General features: G+C 57.0%; 1 protein-coding gene across 4 annotated transcripts in view; it reads left to right on the top strand.

Moving 5' to 3' along the window:
* The window catches only part of PTPRU (protein tyrosine phosphatase receptor type U), a 78,213-nt gene extending 61,926 nt beyond the window's left edge, over positions 1-16,287 (top strand). For 2 of the 4 annotated variants that reach the window (XM_044913935.1, XM_021684412.1), the window contains 12 exons: positions 3,449-3,485; positions 4,114-4,211; positions 4,298-4,414; positions 5,144-5,298; positions 7,546-7,681; positions 8,180-8,329; positions 9,894-10,067; positions 10,949-11,089; positions 13,128-13,253; positions 13,388-13,545; positions 14,672-14,807; positions 15,070-16,287. In XM_044913935.1, coding sequence (XP_044769870.1) covers positions 3,449-3,485; positions 4,114-4,211; positions 4,298-4,414; positions 5,144-5,298; positions 7,546-7,681; positions 8,180-8,329; positions 9,894-10,067; positions 10,949-11,089; positions 13,128-13,253; positions 13,388-13,545; positions 14,672-14,807; positions 15,070-15,132 — 1,491 coding nt within the window. In that variant the 3' untranslated portion in view covers positions 15,133-16,287. The remainder of the gene's footprint in view (positions 1-3,448; positions 3,486-4,113; positions 4,212-4,297; positions 4,415-5,143; positions 5,299-7,545; positions 7,682-8,179; positions 8,330-9,893; positions 10,068-10,948; positions 11,090-13,127; positions 13,254-13,387; positions 13,546-14,671; positions 14,808-15,069) is intronic. The other 2 variants (XM_044913937.1, XM_044913936.1) reach the window with 2 other exon arrangements.
* Positions 16,288-16,581: the final 294 nt, after the last annotated feature.

A 16,581-nucleotide genomic window follows, 5' to 3' on the forward strand; every position in this document is an offset into this window, starting at 1 on the left:
TTATTTGCGAGAGAGACAATGAGAGACAGAGAGCATGAGAGGGAGGATGATTTATTTTTTATTTTTAAATTATAAATGTATTTTCTCTTATGATTTTATTAATATTTTGTTTCTCTAGCTCACTTTGTTATGAGAATACAGTATATAATACCATATAACATACAAAATATGTGTTACTTGACTGTTCATGTTCTCAGTAAGGCTTCCAGTCAACCAGGCTCTTAGTAGTTAAGTTTTTGGGCAGCCAAAAGTTATGCGTGGATTTTCAACTTCCCCAGGAGGTCAGCGCCCCAAACCCCCATGTTGTTCAAGGGTGAACTGAATATTATTTTTATAATATTTGATGCCTGATGGATGGGATTGTTTGCTATTTTGTGGGTATCTTTCTATCTCCTTTAAAAAATACTTCTTGTTTTTTAAAGATTGCAAAAATACAGTTCGTTATCAAACTTTCAGACAATGCAGAAATATACACATTTCTGTATATACGAAGTGAAAAGTCCCCACAGTCACAGCTGCTGGAGATGACCAGTTATCCCAGATGTGCTCCCAGATATCACCGCCCCCCCTTCTTATTGTGAGTGTGCTTCAACAGTTTGTAAAGTTCCCAAATTTAAATGGAGTAATGGGCCCATGAAATGGGTGGATATACTCAGTGGTGGCGCCCCCATGAGGAGGTGATGAATACAGGTACATTTCTTTATGTCAGTCTCCATGTCAATCTCCATACAACGCACTTGGGTCCTTGTCAACACTCTTCAGTGGCCATAGAAGACTTGGCTTTAATGCATCGTCAAATGCCAGTTAACAAGAGTATCATTGGCTGGGCGCCTGGCTCTGTGCCAACATGTTAGGCACATCATTTCATCTTTCCCATACTCTGAGCAGTAGGGACTGACATTTGGCAGATGAGATGACCGAGCCTTAGGAAGTTTCAGTGACTTGCTCATGGCTGCATGGAGCTGGGCCTCAAGCCCCACATGAGCCCTTGACCCTCATACTAGACTCCGGTTCTATCCCTGTGGGGGAGCACCAGGAGGCCCTGGGGTGCTTGTCCATGATGCAAGTGGTTGGTCCCTGAGCGCCACCCAGGCAGAGGCTCCAGGCAGGTGTGGGGATGTGCCCAGAACATGGCGATGCCTGGGCGGTGAGGACCAGTGTGCTCTCAGACGCTCTAAAGTGGGTGTGCTCGAGGTGATTGATCTGCTTGCCTTCCTTTCACACCTGATCATTTTACACTTTCCATTGTAGTGTTCTCTTATTGTGCAGGAACACACCTATGCATGAAGACATTAATATGCAGACTGGGAGGGTGATCTGTTGAAAACTCGTTTCGCTGTGGACTGTATTTGCTGACTAGCTTGGGTGCTGGCACTGGGTCAGGCACCGGAGAGACAGGGCTGGATGAATCCGAAGAGACGCTTGCTCTCATGTGGGATTCTCAGGCCAGCTGGTTCTAGGTGGGGTAGCCTGTTCCCCGCTTGACCAGTGCTGGAGGTGGGAGGGCTGCCCTGGCCTCGCCTTTGCTCGGCCTTCCCCTGGGACCCCATTTGCCTAGCAGCTCAGCTGAGGACCTGAGGCAGAGGCAGTGGCCGGGGGTTAGGCCAGCTCGGAGCAGTTCTGCCAGTGAGGGCCCAGTGCCTCTGGGATGCTCTTCACTGTTGGCAACTGGAACTGGGTTTTGGGCACGGTATGCGGGTACACAGCAGAATCTCTGAGCTGTGTGTGTCTCACTGTTACCCCCACATTGCAGAAGGGAGCAGAGGCTCGGGAGGCTGAGAGTCTGGCCACTCCAGTGTGTTTTGAGATCCAGCAGTGGTCCCCCCAGGAGCTGGTTGGAGAGGCGCAATCCTGGGCTCCATGCCAGACCTTCTGAGTCTGACTCTCCCTTTTAACAAGATCCCTAGGAGCTGTGGGTGTACATTAAAGACCAAGGAGTGCCCTTTTATAACGTGGCCGGAGTCACTTAGCTGCTCTGTAGAGCTGCGATAGGAACCCACATCCCCCTGACTCCCCAGCGCAGATTCTTTTTTTTTTTTTTAAGATTTTATTTATTTGCGAGAGAGAGAATGAGAGAGAGGGAGCACATGAGAGGGAGGAGGGTCAGAGGGAGAAGCAGACTCCCTGCCGAGCAGGGAGCCTGATATGGGACTCGATCCCGGGACTCCAGGATCATGACCTGAGCCGAAGGCAGTTGCTTAACCAACTGAGCCACCCAGGTGCCCCCCAGCGCAGATTCTTACCCCTGGAGGAAACTACCCTCTGCCCGAGGAATCCTTGACAGCCATTCTTGACAGTTGGAATCTTCGGGGCTACTCTTTGAACTTGAAAGTAGTAGCAGTTATAATAGGTACCATTGACCAAGTGCCGACTCTGTGCTGGCCGTGGCGACAGACCCTTGACAGTATGTTACTTTGTTGACTCCTCACAGCAGCCCAAGGAGGTAAATACCGTAATCGTTCCCATTTTGTAGATGTGAAAATCGAGGCCTAGAGAAATGAAGGGCTCTGCCCGTGGGCTCATGGCTAGCGAGAGGTAGGGCTGGGACTTGAACCCTGGCAGTCTGACCGAGGCGCGGGGAGCTGGATTGCGGGTGTGAACTTGATTGTTCTCTCTTGTGTCAGCACTGCTGCACATTTACCCCTCCCGTGGTACCCGCAGGGGTGCCCTGGGTGTCAGTGTGAGGGCAGGGTGGCAGGGCTGGCTGTGGCCCCGGGGTGGGAGTTGGGGCTGGCTGGGTCCTCTTTGCAGCCTGAGGGCTCTGCGGATGGAGGATGAAGTAGCTCTTGCCCTCTCTTTTGTGGGAGATCATGTAGGTAAAGTGCTTAGCACAGTATGTGATCATAATAGGGATCATAATTGAGATCATAATCTCAAAAATGATTATTATTTAAAAACCATTTTATCTGAGGGCCATGAGTAACCCGTGTGTTTGCTTGCTTCTGACCTGAAGCCTTCATCTGGGCCCCTGGGTCCCCCAAGCTCTGGGTGACATGTGGCGGGGAGGGGGCACTGCCCCCCAGTTGCCCCGAGGGGGCTGGGATGGCTGATGAGACCCAGCCTGGGGTCCGGGGACCCCCTGGTAACCTGGGCAGGATCACCGTGGACTTCATTTGTATCCACACAGCTGGGCCATAAGCTGACTGTGGCTAATCCCCCCAGTTTATGGGTGGGGAGACCCTTTAGGCCCATATAGGAGTTGTGTCCTCTGTGGGGTCACACAGCAAAGATGGGTTTGGACCCAAGACACTGGTGTCCCAGCTGCTCTTCTGTCCTTACTGGAGGACAGGTTCCCCCCCCCCCCGGGTTAGGAGGTCCCAGGGAAGAGGGCGGGCAGCTGGCCGTGGGTGACTGTGCTGCACCTGGGAGAGGGGGGCAGAGGACGTGAGATCGGAGGGAGCGAGGGGCCGCTCCTTGGGTCTCACTGCAGCCTCTTTTCCCGTTCCAGGGTTACCACAGGTCAAACCACTTCATAGCTGCTCAAGGTACCTGCACCTCTGCCTGCGCCCGTGTGCTGAGTGCCGTCTGCCCTGCTGCCTTCCCTCTGACCTGCTTGGCTCCCTGTCTGCCTCCCTGCTGTCTCTCTGCCCAAGTTCCACTGTCTGGCTGCGGCTTCTGGCCGCCAGTCTCTGCCCCTCTTTGTGTTCGTGTCTCCCCGATGTGCTCAGTGCATCTGTAGTTCCCTTGGCTGTCTGTCTGTCTCTGAGGTGGTGCATGCAGAAGGGTAGGCAAGCTCAGTCCTGCCAAGTGTGGATGGTGCCTCTGGCTCTGGGGGCTGCCTGGGTCCATCTGGCTGTCTTTGCCCCCAACCGTTCATTTGTCCGTTCCTCTGGGAGACTTGGGCTGTAGACTGAGGATCTAGCCCTCCGGCTCTGCCTCCTGGGTTTCAGTTGGGATGAATGGGGTCTCCGGCCAGCCAGGCCCTCTCTGATCCTACCCACCCTTGGGGCCCCCCAGGCACGAGTTGGCATTGGGTGGGGTGTGCACGGGGTGAGCATGACGCCTTCACTGGGGCTCAGGAGCCTCCTGGCCTGGGGTGGGGGTGCTGGGCAGCAGGTGCGCTGGCCCTGGGTGGAGACCTTGCCTCAGGGATGAGCACCCTCTGCGCCCCAGGGCCGAAGCCCGAGATGGTCTACGACTTCTGGCGCATGGTGTGGCAGGAGCACTGTTCCAGCATTGTCATGATCACCAAGCTGGTGGAGGTGGGCAGGGTAAGCAGGGCCTTGGGGTGAGGGGGTAAGGCGGGCCGGGGGAGGGGCAGCAAAGAGCCCACTGAGCCCGCCTGTGGGGACCCCAGGTGAAATGCTCACGGTACTGGCCGGAGGACTCGGACATGTACGGGGACATCAAGATCACGCTGGTGAAGACGGAGACTCTAGCCGAGTATGTCGTGCGCACCTTCGCCCTCGAGCGGGTGAGTCTCCAGTTACCTTGGTCCCTGCAGGGGTGCCTGAGGAGGCGGGGCAGAGTCCACCTCCCCACCTCCCAGGGCAGGAGCAGGAGCAGCGAGGAGGGCTCAGCTGTCCTCCCCAGCAAGGCAGGCGCTCCGTCACTGCAGGGAGCGCTGTGGGGGGACGGCACAGGGACCGCCTTGGCCGGCGACCCCAGGAGGACGTTGAGAGGGTAGAGTTGAAGGCAGCGGCCGGTGGTGCCGGTCCTGCTCGGCGCCGGGCATCGTGCGGAGCCTGTGTTGGTTAAGCCCCGGGAAGCTCCGGGATTAGGTGTTTCCGTTAGTCCCATTGTACAAATAAAGAAAGTGAGGTGGAGGGGGGGCGTCACGCACGAGGCCACGTGGCCGGTGACTGGCCGAGTCCTCCTGTCTGTGATCCTCTGTAAAAATCCTCAAAGGAGACACTTGCCCCCTCTAGGCTAAGACCAGAGAGTCACAGTGACGTGTCGGGTCGCACAGCCCCGTGCAGGCAGAGGCGGGGGGTCGGCGGGCGGCCCCGGCCCCACTCCTGTGTAGTGTCTGTCTCGTCTAACCTCGGACCCGCAGTCCCTCTTTGGGCCCTGGTTTTCCTGCTGCTCCCATGAGTCAGTAATACCCACACCTCGGTTCACGATTGGGGTTAACTGATTGAGATCCAGCAGTGAGCAACCGGCAGGTGACTAAGGGGAGCCAGCAGTGACTCTGTCTCGCCAGAGAGGCTACTCTGCCCGGCACGAGGTCCGCCAGTTCCACTTCACCGCCTGGCCGGAGCACGGCGTCCCCTACCACGCCACAGGGCTGCTGGCCTTCATCCGGCGCGTGAAGGCCTCTACCCCGCCTGATGCTGGGCCTGTTGTCATCCACTGCAGGTGAGGCCTCGATCCCAAGGACGAGACGACTGGGCGTGGGGTTGGTTCTGGGTCCCTGAAGGAGAGGAGGCTTGGGTTCATCCTACTCACAGACAGAGGACAGGAGAGACTGACCCCCAAGGGCCCTTCAAACTGTGGCTCTGAGGTTGGCGCCCTGGTGTGCTGCCCGAGACCTCTGGAGGCCCTGGGCCTAGAGGCTGTGGAGGCCCTGGAGGCGGGGGGGAGAGGGGTTTGCGAGGCACCAGGCAGGTTGGGTTCCATTTGCTTCCGTTCAGCCAGTGCCCATTGCACACCTGCTTGCCAGGCTTGGCCCAGGTGCTGGGAAGGACTTTGCCTTCTCTTCTCTGAATCCTGAGGGCTTTCATCACTGCGGGGCCTTCATGCCCTGTGCAGCTCCTGAGCATCACTCCTTTCTCTTCCAAGTCTTGCCTTCGTTGGCTCCTGTGGCCCACCCACCCCCCATTTGCCCTTCCTCTGCTCTGCTTCCTCTCCGGCTCCACAGCTTTCTCTTGCCTCTGAAGGGCCCTGTCCTGTTCCTGCCCCCACTCTCCTCCTGGGGAGCTTCCCCTCTGACCCTGGGGTCTCACCGACTCCCCTGGGCCCACAGGTCCTCGGCCTCTGTATCTGGTCCTGGCTCCTCTGCTTGGATTCCTCTCAGCTTCCCAAATGCCACGTGGCAGACCCCCTACCTCCCTCACCCGCCCCCCTCACACCACTTCTCAGGTTTCTTTAGGCTTCTTTAAGATGCTGTCTTTATTTTTTATTTTTTAATAGAGATTTTATTTATTTATTTGAGAGCGAGAGAGAGAGCATGAGCAGCAGAGGCAGAGGGAGAAGCAGGCTCCCCACTGAGCAGGGAGCCCGATGCAGGGCTCGATCCCAGGACCCCAGGATCGTGACCTGAGCCGAAGGCAGATGCACCACCGACTGAGCCACCAAGGCGCCCCTAAGATACTGTCTTTAAAATAAGATTTCATTGAGGTATAACATACTTAAAGCAAAGTGCACACAGAATAAGTATATATAGAACTTCATCCATTTTCATAAATTAAACACACCTGTGAAATAACCAGCACTGTTCAGATCAAGAAATAGAACGTTAACAGCATCCAGAAGCGCCCTTGAGCCCCCTTCCAGTCTGTACCCACCTCCTCGCTCCCAGAGCAGCCTCCATCCTGACTTCTAAAGCGTGAATTCATTTTGTGTGTTTTTGAACTTTGTATAAATGGAATCACACAGCATGTGCTCTTTGGTGTGTGACTTCTTCCCCTCCACCTTATGTTTATAGGATTCATCCATATTATATCCTGTCCCGCTGGATGAGTAAACCACAATGTGTTTATCCATTCTGCTACTGATAGGTATTTGGGTTGTGTCATTTTGAGCTATTATGGTTAGAGCTGCTAAGAACGTTCTAAGGCATGTGTGTGGGCCAGAGTACGCATGTGAAGTTTCTGGGGGGTACGTACGTAGGGGTGGAAGTTCTGCCAGGCAAACATTCAGCTTTGGTGGAGCCTGCCAGTCCTCCAAAGTGGTCGTACTGATTTCAGCCGCCAGCAGGGGTGGGTTGGAGACCCGCTACTACGCATTCTTGCCAGTGTTCTTGCCACGTAGAATACTACGCATTCTTGCCACCATTTTCAAGCTTGAAATCTTGGAGTCATTTTTGTCCTCTCTCTGCCCCCTGACTCTGCTCACCCTGGGGCTGAGCCTGAGCATCCCAGAGATGGGTCCGACACAGCCCAGCTCTGGATGAGCTCCCAGTCCGGTCAGGGAGACAGCTACATGTGGCAGGAAGAGTGTTTGACAAGAGCCTGCCGGGATTCCTGGGGGGGCTCAGAAGAATGACATCTGCTGGGAGGGTTGGGGAGGCTCCCCTGAGTGTGTGAGCAGGTATGAGTGTGTGGGGTTTTGAAGGCTGTGTGGATTTGGGGCTACCCAGGAGGCAAGAACATTCTTAGTTTAAGCTTGGGCATCACCTTTGTCCTCTGCCCATCTCAGTTGCTACCCTTGCCCTCCTCTTCTTCCCGAGGCCCGTCCCCAGCTCGGTCTTGCATCACATTTCCACAGCTCCTGCTGCAGACTTCTTCCCGGCTCCTCCTCGCCGCTGGGGTGGGGTATCTCTCTGTCCCCCAGCCCCTGTGTGTTGTAGACATGGCCAGGCACCCCAGGCCACCTCTTCCCTTCTTCTTGGCCCTGGGCTCCCTCCCCAGGCTCTGATGGGGCCCTTGGCTGCTCTCTCCCCAGCGCGGGCACTGGCCGCACAGGCTGCTACATTGTTCTGGATGTGATGCTGGACATGGCGGAGTGTGAGGGCGTCGTGGACATTTACAACTGCGTGAAGACCCTCTGCTCCCGGCGCGTCAACATGATCCAGACAGAGGTAGGGGACGCAGCCCTCCCTCCCTGCCCGCTCTGGGACTTGGGTCCCTCATGGAGGAACTCAAAGCTGGCGGAGTGTGTCAGAGGGGTGTTGGAGGATCTTAGAGCTGAGATCCCTGAGCTTGGCCTGCCAACCTCTGAGGGTCTTCCCAAAGTCAGCTCCACTGTGTTCACTTGGGTAAGGTCAAACAGCCAAGGGGCCAAGGTCATAGGTTTTGCAGGTAAGATCTACTGGTGTTTGTATCCTCATTAGATGTGTGACCCTGGGCTCTCCCTTCACCTTCAGAGCTTCTTACAGGGTATTAGACGGATGAAACATGAGGTAAGTGAACATATCTGTGAAGGTTGTTTCAGGTAGGGTTGGTCCAACCTGTACTAATACCTAGTTGGACTCTAGCATCCCTGCCTCAACTTTGGACTTGCTTCCTGCTGCCATCTCCCCCAAATCTCTAGGTTCTAGTCCCCTCCAGGTTCCTCATATTCTCTCCTCCTATTCCAGGAGCAGTACATCTTCATTCACGATGCAATCCTGGAGGCCTGCCTGTGTGGGGAAACCACCATCCCTGTCAGCGAGTTCAAGGCCACCTACAAGGAGATGATCCGCATTGACCCTCAGAGTAATTCCTCCCAGCTGCGGGAAGAGTTCCAGGTGGGGCAGGAGTGTGTGTGTCTAGGTGTGTGTGTGTGGTTTGTGAGTGTGTGTGTGTGTGTTTGTGCGTGTGTATTGGGAATTCCTCAGTGCTATAGGAGGGACAGTAGGGCTACTGGGGAGGACTTGGCGACAGTGGAGGAGGTGGTCCCTCCAAGTGGCTGAGAGCCTATGCTTTGAATCACGGGAGCCCAGGTTCAAGTTCTGGCTCAGTGAAGAGCTGTGAGTAGCCTTGAGCACTCACATTACCTCCCCAAGCTTTGGTTTTTCTTACCCAGGAAAGAAAGTCAATATTGCTCTCGTAGTGTTTGTATACATCAGGATTCTTTTGGTCGCAAGTGACAAAAATCCGGCTCAATGACTCTTGAAACTGAAAAGTCCAAGGATGGTGCAGCTTCAGTTATGGCTGGATCCAGGGGCTTAAACGATGATGCCGGGACGTAGTCTCCATCCATTTTTGGTTCTGCTGTCCTCTGTTTTCGGCTTCTTTCTCAGACCCGTACCCTGGCCCCCAGCAGTGCCAGGCTCATGTCATCCCTACTGTCAGGAGACTGGAAAAATGACTCCCTACAGTCCCAATGGAAGTCCTAGACCAGATTCTCCTGTGCCATCCCTCAGCCAGTCCCTGGGCCAGAGAGTAGGAACACATGGACTGGCCCAGGCCTGGTTCTGAGGTTGGAGCCACTGTCCGCATGTCAAATGACAGAGATGGAGGAAGGCTTGTTCTCCTGAGAAGTCCCAGAGTGGTCCGTGGGCAGGCAGAGGCCCCAGATGTCCTCTACACTCCAGGTTCCTGCCAGGGTTCAGCGGGCTGGCCCCTTCTAGACGCCTGATGCTGGAGAGCCTGCACAGATGGTATCATAGGAAATGCCACCTCTGCTTCTTGGAGCCCTGTTGGGGATCATGAGAGACTGGGGTTCACTGTTAGCGATCCTCAAGGACAAGAGAAAGAAGCGGAGACCCCATGGATCAGGCTGTAGGAGGCATGAGGTGGAGGAGATAACCCAGAGTCCCAGGCTTGCTGTGTGACAGGTGCTCTGGACTTGTGTTCTCTTCCGACAGGGCTGACCGCCTCCGCCAGGTCCCCGCAGGCCGCTTTGTGGAAGATGTGGGGCTTCAGGGCTTGTCTGCCTAAAAGCACCTGATCCTCACTGTGCCTTTTATGTAGGGAGCCTTGCGTCTGCCAGGCTCAGTGCTCGGACCTTGGCAGTATCTCACTCAAGCCTCCCAGTAACCCCTTGAGGCAGGCGTATTATTATCCCACCTTCCAGTTGAGAACAATAATGCTGAGAGATACAGTAGCTTGTCTAAGGTTACACAGGGAGTGAGGAGGCAGACTCGATCTCCAGAGCTCTGTTCAGAGCCTGTGTGGTCTGGAGACCGGGAGCCAGCCTGGGGTCCCTGTCCTCGCCCCCTTCTCTCTGGACCTCAGTTCTCCATCCATGAAATGGGGTTAACAGCCCAGCTCAGTGTCCTTCATGGGGCCGTGAAGAGGCCCAGCGAACACTGGAGGTCCACACTCACCCCTCCCCGCCGACCCCATTGCTTCCTCTACTCCCTGTAGACGCTGAACTCGGTCACACCGCCTCTGGATGTGGAAGAGTGCAGCATCGCCCTGCTGCCCCGGAACCGGGACAGGAACCGCAGCATGGACGTCCTGCCGCCCGACCGTTGCCTGCCCTTCCTCATCTCCGCTGATGGGGACCCTAACAACTACATCAATGCGGCCCTGACGGACGTGAGGGCTCGGGCAGCCCTGGGCTCGGGGACCCCCTCAGCCAGCAGTACTTGGGACGGCTCAGGAGCCAGGGGGGCAGAGCCGAGGGGGGAAGCTGGGGGTACTCTGCAGGTGGACCAGGAGCAGGGTTAGCGCCTGTCACTTGTCTGGGGCCCTGGATTGGGCTCTCAGACCCTCCCTCCATGGAGTTGGAAGGGACTTAGAGATGTATTTATTCACAGATATTTATTGAACCTCTACAATGTGCCGGGCACAGACCATACCCCCCATACCCCCAAATCTCTGCTCTCCTGAACCTTGTATGTGGGTGATGGGTTGGGGCAGTCAGTACACAAAGATAACAGTGGCATGTGAGACACTGGTAATTTCTACAGAAAGCTACCGGGCAGGAGAACTATATAATGTGGGCTTTGGAGTGTGTGTATATAGCTATTTTTGTTGAGGTGGTGGTAAGGAAGGCCCTTTTGAGGAGGTGACTGTCAAAGAGCAGAAGGAAGTGAGGGGGAGAACTGTGTAAACATTTGGAAATTTGTTCTAGGCAACAGGAATAGCAGGTGCTAAGGCCCTGAGGCAGGGAGCAGGCTTGGCCAGCCTCTGACTACCCTGCCCATGTTCCCGTCACCACACATTTGGGAACGTTTTGTATTTCGTTCCAGGGGCCATGGGCTTGGACACCAGGGGCCTGGGGGTTGGGGGGCTCACCCTAACACTCAGGCCTCAGTGTGCCAGCCAAGCTCTGAAATGGACCCCCGGAGGCAGCCTGGCCCCGAGGGGAGAGCTGTCCAGCTCAGGGTGGGCAGAGCGGGAGGATGGCCTGTGGCGGGGGGCTCCGGCCCTGTCAGGTGGTGAGCAGGCGTGGCTGAGTCCTGGTTTCCCTGCAGAGCTACACGCGGAGCGCGGCCTTCATCGTGACCTTGCACCCGCTGCAGAGCACCACGCCGGACTTCTGGCGGCTCGTCTATGACTACGGGTGCACCTCCATTGTCATGCTCAACCAGCTGCACCAGTCCAACACTGCCTGGGTGAGGCCTCCGCTGACTGGGGCCTCGTGTGCTCCAGGGCATGTCCCCAAAGCCCAGGATTGGATCCCAGCTGTGACCTTAGATGGGTCCCGCTCCCTCCCAGAGCCTTGCTTTCCTCCTCTGTAGAATGCAGCTGTCAGATTGGAGGGAAATAGCTGCTTTGTATTGAGTATCTGCTGTATGCCCAGGACTCTGCTTTGCACTTACGGGCTTCGGGTGAAAAGATTAAGACCCAGAGAGCTGGGAAGTGGCAGAGCTGTGCCCCTCCCCCAGGCTGCCTTCTTCCAGAGCCTGTGGGTGGACTCAGCTGCCCACCGTGGGGGCCTTTGAGGTTGGGCAAAACTCCAGCCCCCTTATTTTCTGTCTGATCTTGGGTAAGTTCATTTGCCTCTTTGAGCCTCAGTTTCTTTCCTGCCCAGCACACAGTAGGTGCTAAGTGCATGGCAGGGATGAAGACGATGAAATTGTGGCTGAGGTGGGTCTAGACGCTGGCTTGGTGAGCTCTGCGTGGGGGCTGCCCCGGTTTTCTTTTGGGGTCCCCAAAGCTGGCACTGCCAGGAAGTACAGATGTTCAGCCTTCCAGCCCCGCGTGGTCATACCCCCTAGGTCTGGGCCTCTCTGCACGTCCGTGTCCTAGCCGGCCGGGAAGAGTTGCTCTAAAATGAGCCTGACAGTCTCTGAAAGGCTGAGAAGACTTGCTAACGGGGCTCTTTACGAGGCAGGCACGTGGTCTACATGACCAAGGACTGCAGTGTAATGGGCTCTTGTCCCTGGCACGGATCTGGGGGGAATCTCACGTGGGAAGAACCTGCCCTTGCTAAGGTGGAGGGGAAGGACCCAGAGGGAGGCTCACACAGATGTCATTCAGCCACCTTTCTCCACTGGCCACTCCCTGCCAGGCCTGCAGTAGGCAGTGGGGAGACGGAGGAAGCAACACACCGCCCCTCTCGGATCTTGTGGTCCAGGGGGACTCAGGGTGCAAACCCCCAACAATGGCAGCACACCGGGAAGGGGCTGTCATGGAGCTGGCACTGGTTTCCCTGCAGAGAAGCCTGGGGAGAGCGTATCAGGGAAGGCTTCTGGAGGAGGCAGTATCTGAGCTGAGCTGTGTAGGGAGGGTAGAGCTGAGCAGGTGAAGAGAGGGGGGATGGGTGATCCATGGAGAGGGAGCAGCATGTGCAAAGGCCCAAACACAAGGAGTGGCTGGGACCCCAGGCAAAAAGAGGAAGGTAGTGCCCTCTTTGTGGGCGTGGTCAGAGAGGGAAGCCGATGGAGCATGGAGTCATCTGGGAGGAGCTTGGGGACTGTTTCACAAATGGAGAAACGGGGCCCAGAGGAGGGAAGAGCCTCACCTGGACTTCAGGCAGAACTGAGGCTAGGAGCTGGCGCTCTGGACCAACTGGCCTGGAGGACATGTGTGTGTGTGTGTGTGTGTGTGTGTGTGTGTGTGTGGAGGGGGAGACACTCCCTTCATCCCTCCGCTGTCTCCAGTCTAGCCTGGAGGGGAGGCTGCACGTGGGACCCTGACTCCATGGTAGGGCCCTAGGCAGGAGTGGGGGTTCTGAGCTGTGTTGCAGCTTCAGGGACACCCCACCTGTGTGAGCTGATGCTGGCGAGCAAGGCAGTGAGAGAGAAGGCCGGGAGGGGGCGGTGATGGGGTGGGCGGGGGGTGGTCTGAGGCCTAGCCCTGGAAGAAGGCGGCCTCATGCAGGGGTGTGTGTGCGTGTGTGTGCGCGCGCGTGTGTGAGCGTGTTATGTGTGGCTGTGGAGCTGCTCAGTCAGGATTGTCCCCGTGCACCTATGAAGGGTTTGTCTCTGCTGACCTGAGCGGGTCCGTGCAGAAGACGTTGGGGCAGGTGTGCCGTGCCCTCGGATGGGTGAGTGGCAGAAGCTGGGGGGACTCTGCAGGTGGACTGGGAGTGAGTGGGTCAGGATGTGTGGGAGCCCCAGAGCCAGGGTGGAGGTTCGGGGTGGGCAGGAGCGGCAGCTGCCCCCGCCTGGCTCGGCTCAGCGCTCCCCTCCGTGTCTGTGTCCCTAGCCCTGCCTGCAGTACTGGCCAGAGCCGGGGCGGCAGCAGTACGGCCTCATGGAGGTGGAGTTTGTGTCGGGCTCCGTGGATGAAGACTTGGTGGCCCGTGTCTTCCGGGTGCAGAACATCTCTCGGGTGAGTGATCTGGGCGCCCTATGGTGAGAACCTGGGTGGTGGCTGGGGGGCAACCTCACGAGACCCCCTTGAGGTCACCCCAGGGCTCATGTCCATCCCCCCCGCCGCCCTTGGCTGGCCACTTGTGCCCTCAGCTGCAGGAGGGGCACCTGCTGGTGCGGCATTTCCAGTTCCTGCGCTGGTCTGCGTACCGGGACACGCCTGACTCCAAGAAGGCCTTCCTGCATCTGCTGGCCGAGGTGGACAAGTGGCAGGCCGAGAGTGGGGACGGGCGCACTGTTGTGCACTGCCTGTGAGTGTGGGCCCTGCTGGCGTGGGGGAGGGGCTGGGAGACACGGGGCTGAGGGGGGAGGCCTCAAGGCTGCACTAAACCCCCTGGGGCTTCCGGATGGCCCCATCTTCCCTGGAGGAACCCAGTCTGTTTCCAGGGTGTGGACTCAACCCTGGGCAACTGCCCAGCACCCTCTGTGTGATGTCTGACTTTGCCTATTTAATTAGAGTCCTGTCAGAATTGTTCACTCCGTGAAACAGTAGCACACTTTAAGCCAAAAGAATTCCAGTCTTTGTTCATGCATGTACGCGTGCAACTTTTGTCATTCGTCCCTTCACATGCCCTGTTCATAAATTCATGTATTCACTCCTGTCTGGGTGCAGTTGCTCCTTTGACCCCCACTTCCTCATGCTCTCAGTGCTTACCGACCCTTCCAGTGCTAGGCTAGGCATTCCGGGGACAGGGATAGGGAGCTGAGTCAGGCAGCGCCTGGCCCTCGGTGGCCTTTGGTTCTTGTGGGAGAGACCCCTCAAATGGGGGCTGAGGGCCTAGTCCATCCCCCATCTCCCTACGGGAACCCCACATCCCGATGTTGCAGGGAACAGAGGAGGGAAAGGACGGGATAGGAAGCGTCTCTGTGTGTTTGGCTGCTGGTTTGCCTTGAAGTGTGGGTGTGTACGTGTGTGTTTTCACCATGTGTCTGTGTTGCTGGGGGTGACTGGTGCTCACAATGTTCATTTTCCATCCTGCTCTCTGGGGTTTGCTTGCTGCTCTGCCCCCCTCCTCCGTCTCCATCTTTGTCTCCGTGGCTTTCTCTTGGAGTGTGTCTGGCCTCCTTTCCCTCAGAACCTGCTGTCTTTCTCCTGGAGGCTACCTCCCTAGTTGCCTACAGCTTTTGGATGCCAGGCTTAGCGTCTGAGCTCCCAGACCCCTCCCTCCTGGGTTCCCTAAGCCCCGCCCCTTGCCTTTCGGGCGTTCCCTGGCCCCTCCCTTCTGGGGGTACCCTGGCTCCGCCCCTCTTCTCTGGGCTCGCAGGCCCTGACCCTCCTCCCTTTTGGTTCCCTGGTCCTGCCAGTCACTTTGGTGTTCTGGCCCCGGGCCTCCCCCTCTTGAGCCCCACCCCAAACCTTCTGTGTGTCTCATTTAGAAACGGGGGCGGCCGCAGTGGCACCTTCTGCGCCTGTGCCACAGTCCTGGAGATGATCCGCTGCCACAACCTGGTGGATGTTTTCTTTGCTGCCAAAACGCTTAGGAACTACAAGCCCAATATGGTGGAAACCCTGGTGAGAGGCCCTGTCCTTCTGCCCAGCCACTTCCAACTTGCCAGTCCATGCCCGGCCAGGTCCCTCCACACCACAGTCCTCTACCTGGTTCCTCCCATTGGGCTTTGGGTTCTGATTCGGTGGTGCCAAGACAGTTAAACCCATTTGCCCCTTCCCCCCAAAGATGGGCCAGGGCTCATGCTTGCCCTCTGGCCCCTCATTCTCCCCTTCCCCAGTACCAGAGAGGGACCAGGCTCATGATGCCTTCTCTCCCTCTCCCCAGGATCAGTACCACTTTTGCTATGATGTGGCGCTGGAGTACCTGGAGGGTCTGGAGTCAAGATAGCGGGGCCCCCGGCCTGGGGCACGCATTGTGCACTCAGGGCCAGGCCCAGCACGGACGAGGAAGACCTGGGCCCCGACTCTGCTCCACTACAACTCCCACGGGGAAAGCACTAGAGTGGGCCCTGGGCCATCTTGGTGCCCCTTTCCGCTGTGGGCAGGGCCTCTCAACGTGTCTGATGATGGGCAAGCTGTCGGCCACAGAGGAGCTTAGTGGCTGCAGCCCAGCCCCCCTCCACAGGGTCCTGCAAGTCTGCACTGTGAGTCTGGCACTGCCTGGTGGAGTGACAGGGGCTCAGGGCTACCAGCTTGGGAGGACCCAGGCTCAAGCTCCTTGACTCCAGGCTCAAGCCCCAGACTCTGTCCCAGCCCTTGGCAGAGATGAGTGAGCCCCTGCAGAGCCTGCGGCTGGCCAAGGTTTCCAGCCAGCGTGGCTTCCTCTTGACACAGATAGAGGGTGCATTGGGGCTTGGCATCTGGAATCCCACCTGGCCTGGCCCCTGAGGGTCCTGGGGAGACTGGGCACATCAGACTGGTCCTCCCCAGAGGGGACTATGGTCCCCTCCTCCACCCTGCTGCCCCTCCCCCGCCCCAGCCCCAGGGATATTTTGCTTATGGTCCCTCCCACTATTACTTCTTTGATGTGTGCTCTGAGCTTCCTTGAACCCAGATCTGCCCTTCCCTTGCCCTGTTCTCCATGGGGGCCCCTTCCCTGCCTGACCCAATGTCTGCAGAATGAAGGTGCCTCAGCCCTTCTTCCTGTACCTTTCAGGCCTCACTGGTGGGTCCTGCTCAGCCTAGGCCAGTGACAATCTGCAAGGTTGAACAACAGCCCTTGGGGTTGAGGTCTCTGTGGCTTCTGGTCAGGCTGCCTCCTGGGGACGGGGCCCTACTAGATCGGGGTGCTTGCAACTTCTACAGTTCAGAGGAAGAACATGTATTTTGGGATGGAGGAACAATTCTTTTTTGTTAATTTTATGATTTTTTGATGGGTGGGTGGGAAAATCTCTTTAAAATGGGGCAGGCCACACCCCCATTCCGTGCCTCAATTTCCCCATCTGTAAACTGTAGATATGACTACTGACCTACCTCGCAGGGGGCTGTGGGGAGGCATAAGCTGATGTTTGTAAAGCGCTTTGTAAATAAATGTGCTCTCTGAATGCCACAGAGCAGCCTTGTGTGTGTGTGACCAGCCTGAGTGGGGCCTGCTCGCCTGCTCCCAGGTTCCTAGTGCAGTGGGAGGGCTCTGGGCTGGGAGGCAGAGGACTGGGTCCAGTTAGGCCTTGGTTTTTCCATTCATATAATGGTCAGGTACGGATCAGAGCATCGCTCAGGGGCCTTCTTGTGGGGGCAGGTTCTAGAGAACTCTGTCTATTGCTGCCTCCACCCAGGCCTCTGGAAGCAGCTTCTCAGGTAGTGGGCCTCATCCTGAGACCCCTAAAGGTCCACAGAG

The sequence above is a fragment of the Neomonachus schauinslandi genome, chromosome 4, assembly GCF_002201575.2.
Source record: "Neomonachus schauinslandi chromosome 4, ASM220157v2, whole genome shotgun sequence".
NCBI classification, from domain to species: Eukaryota; Metazoa; Chordata; class Mammalia; order Carnivora; family Phocidae; genus Neomonachus; species Neomonachus schauinslandi.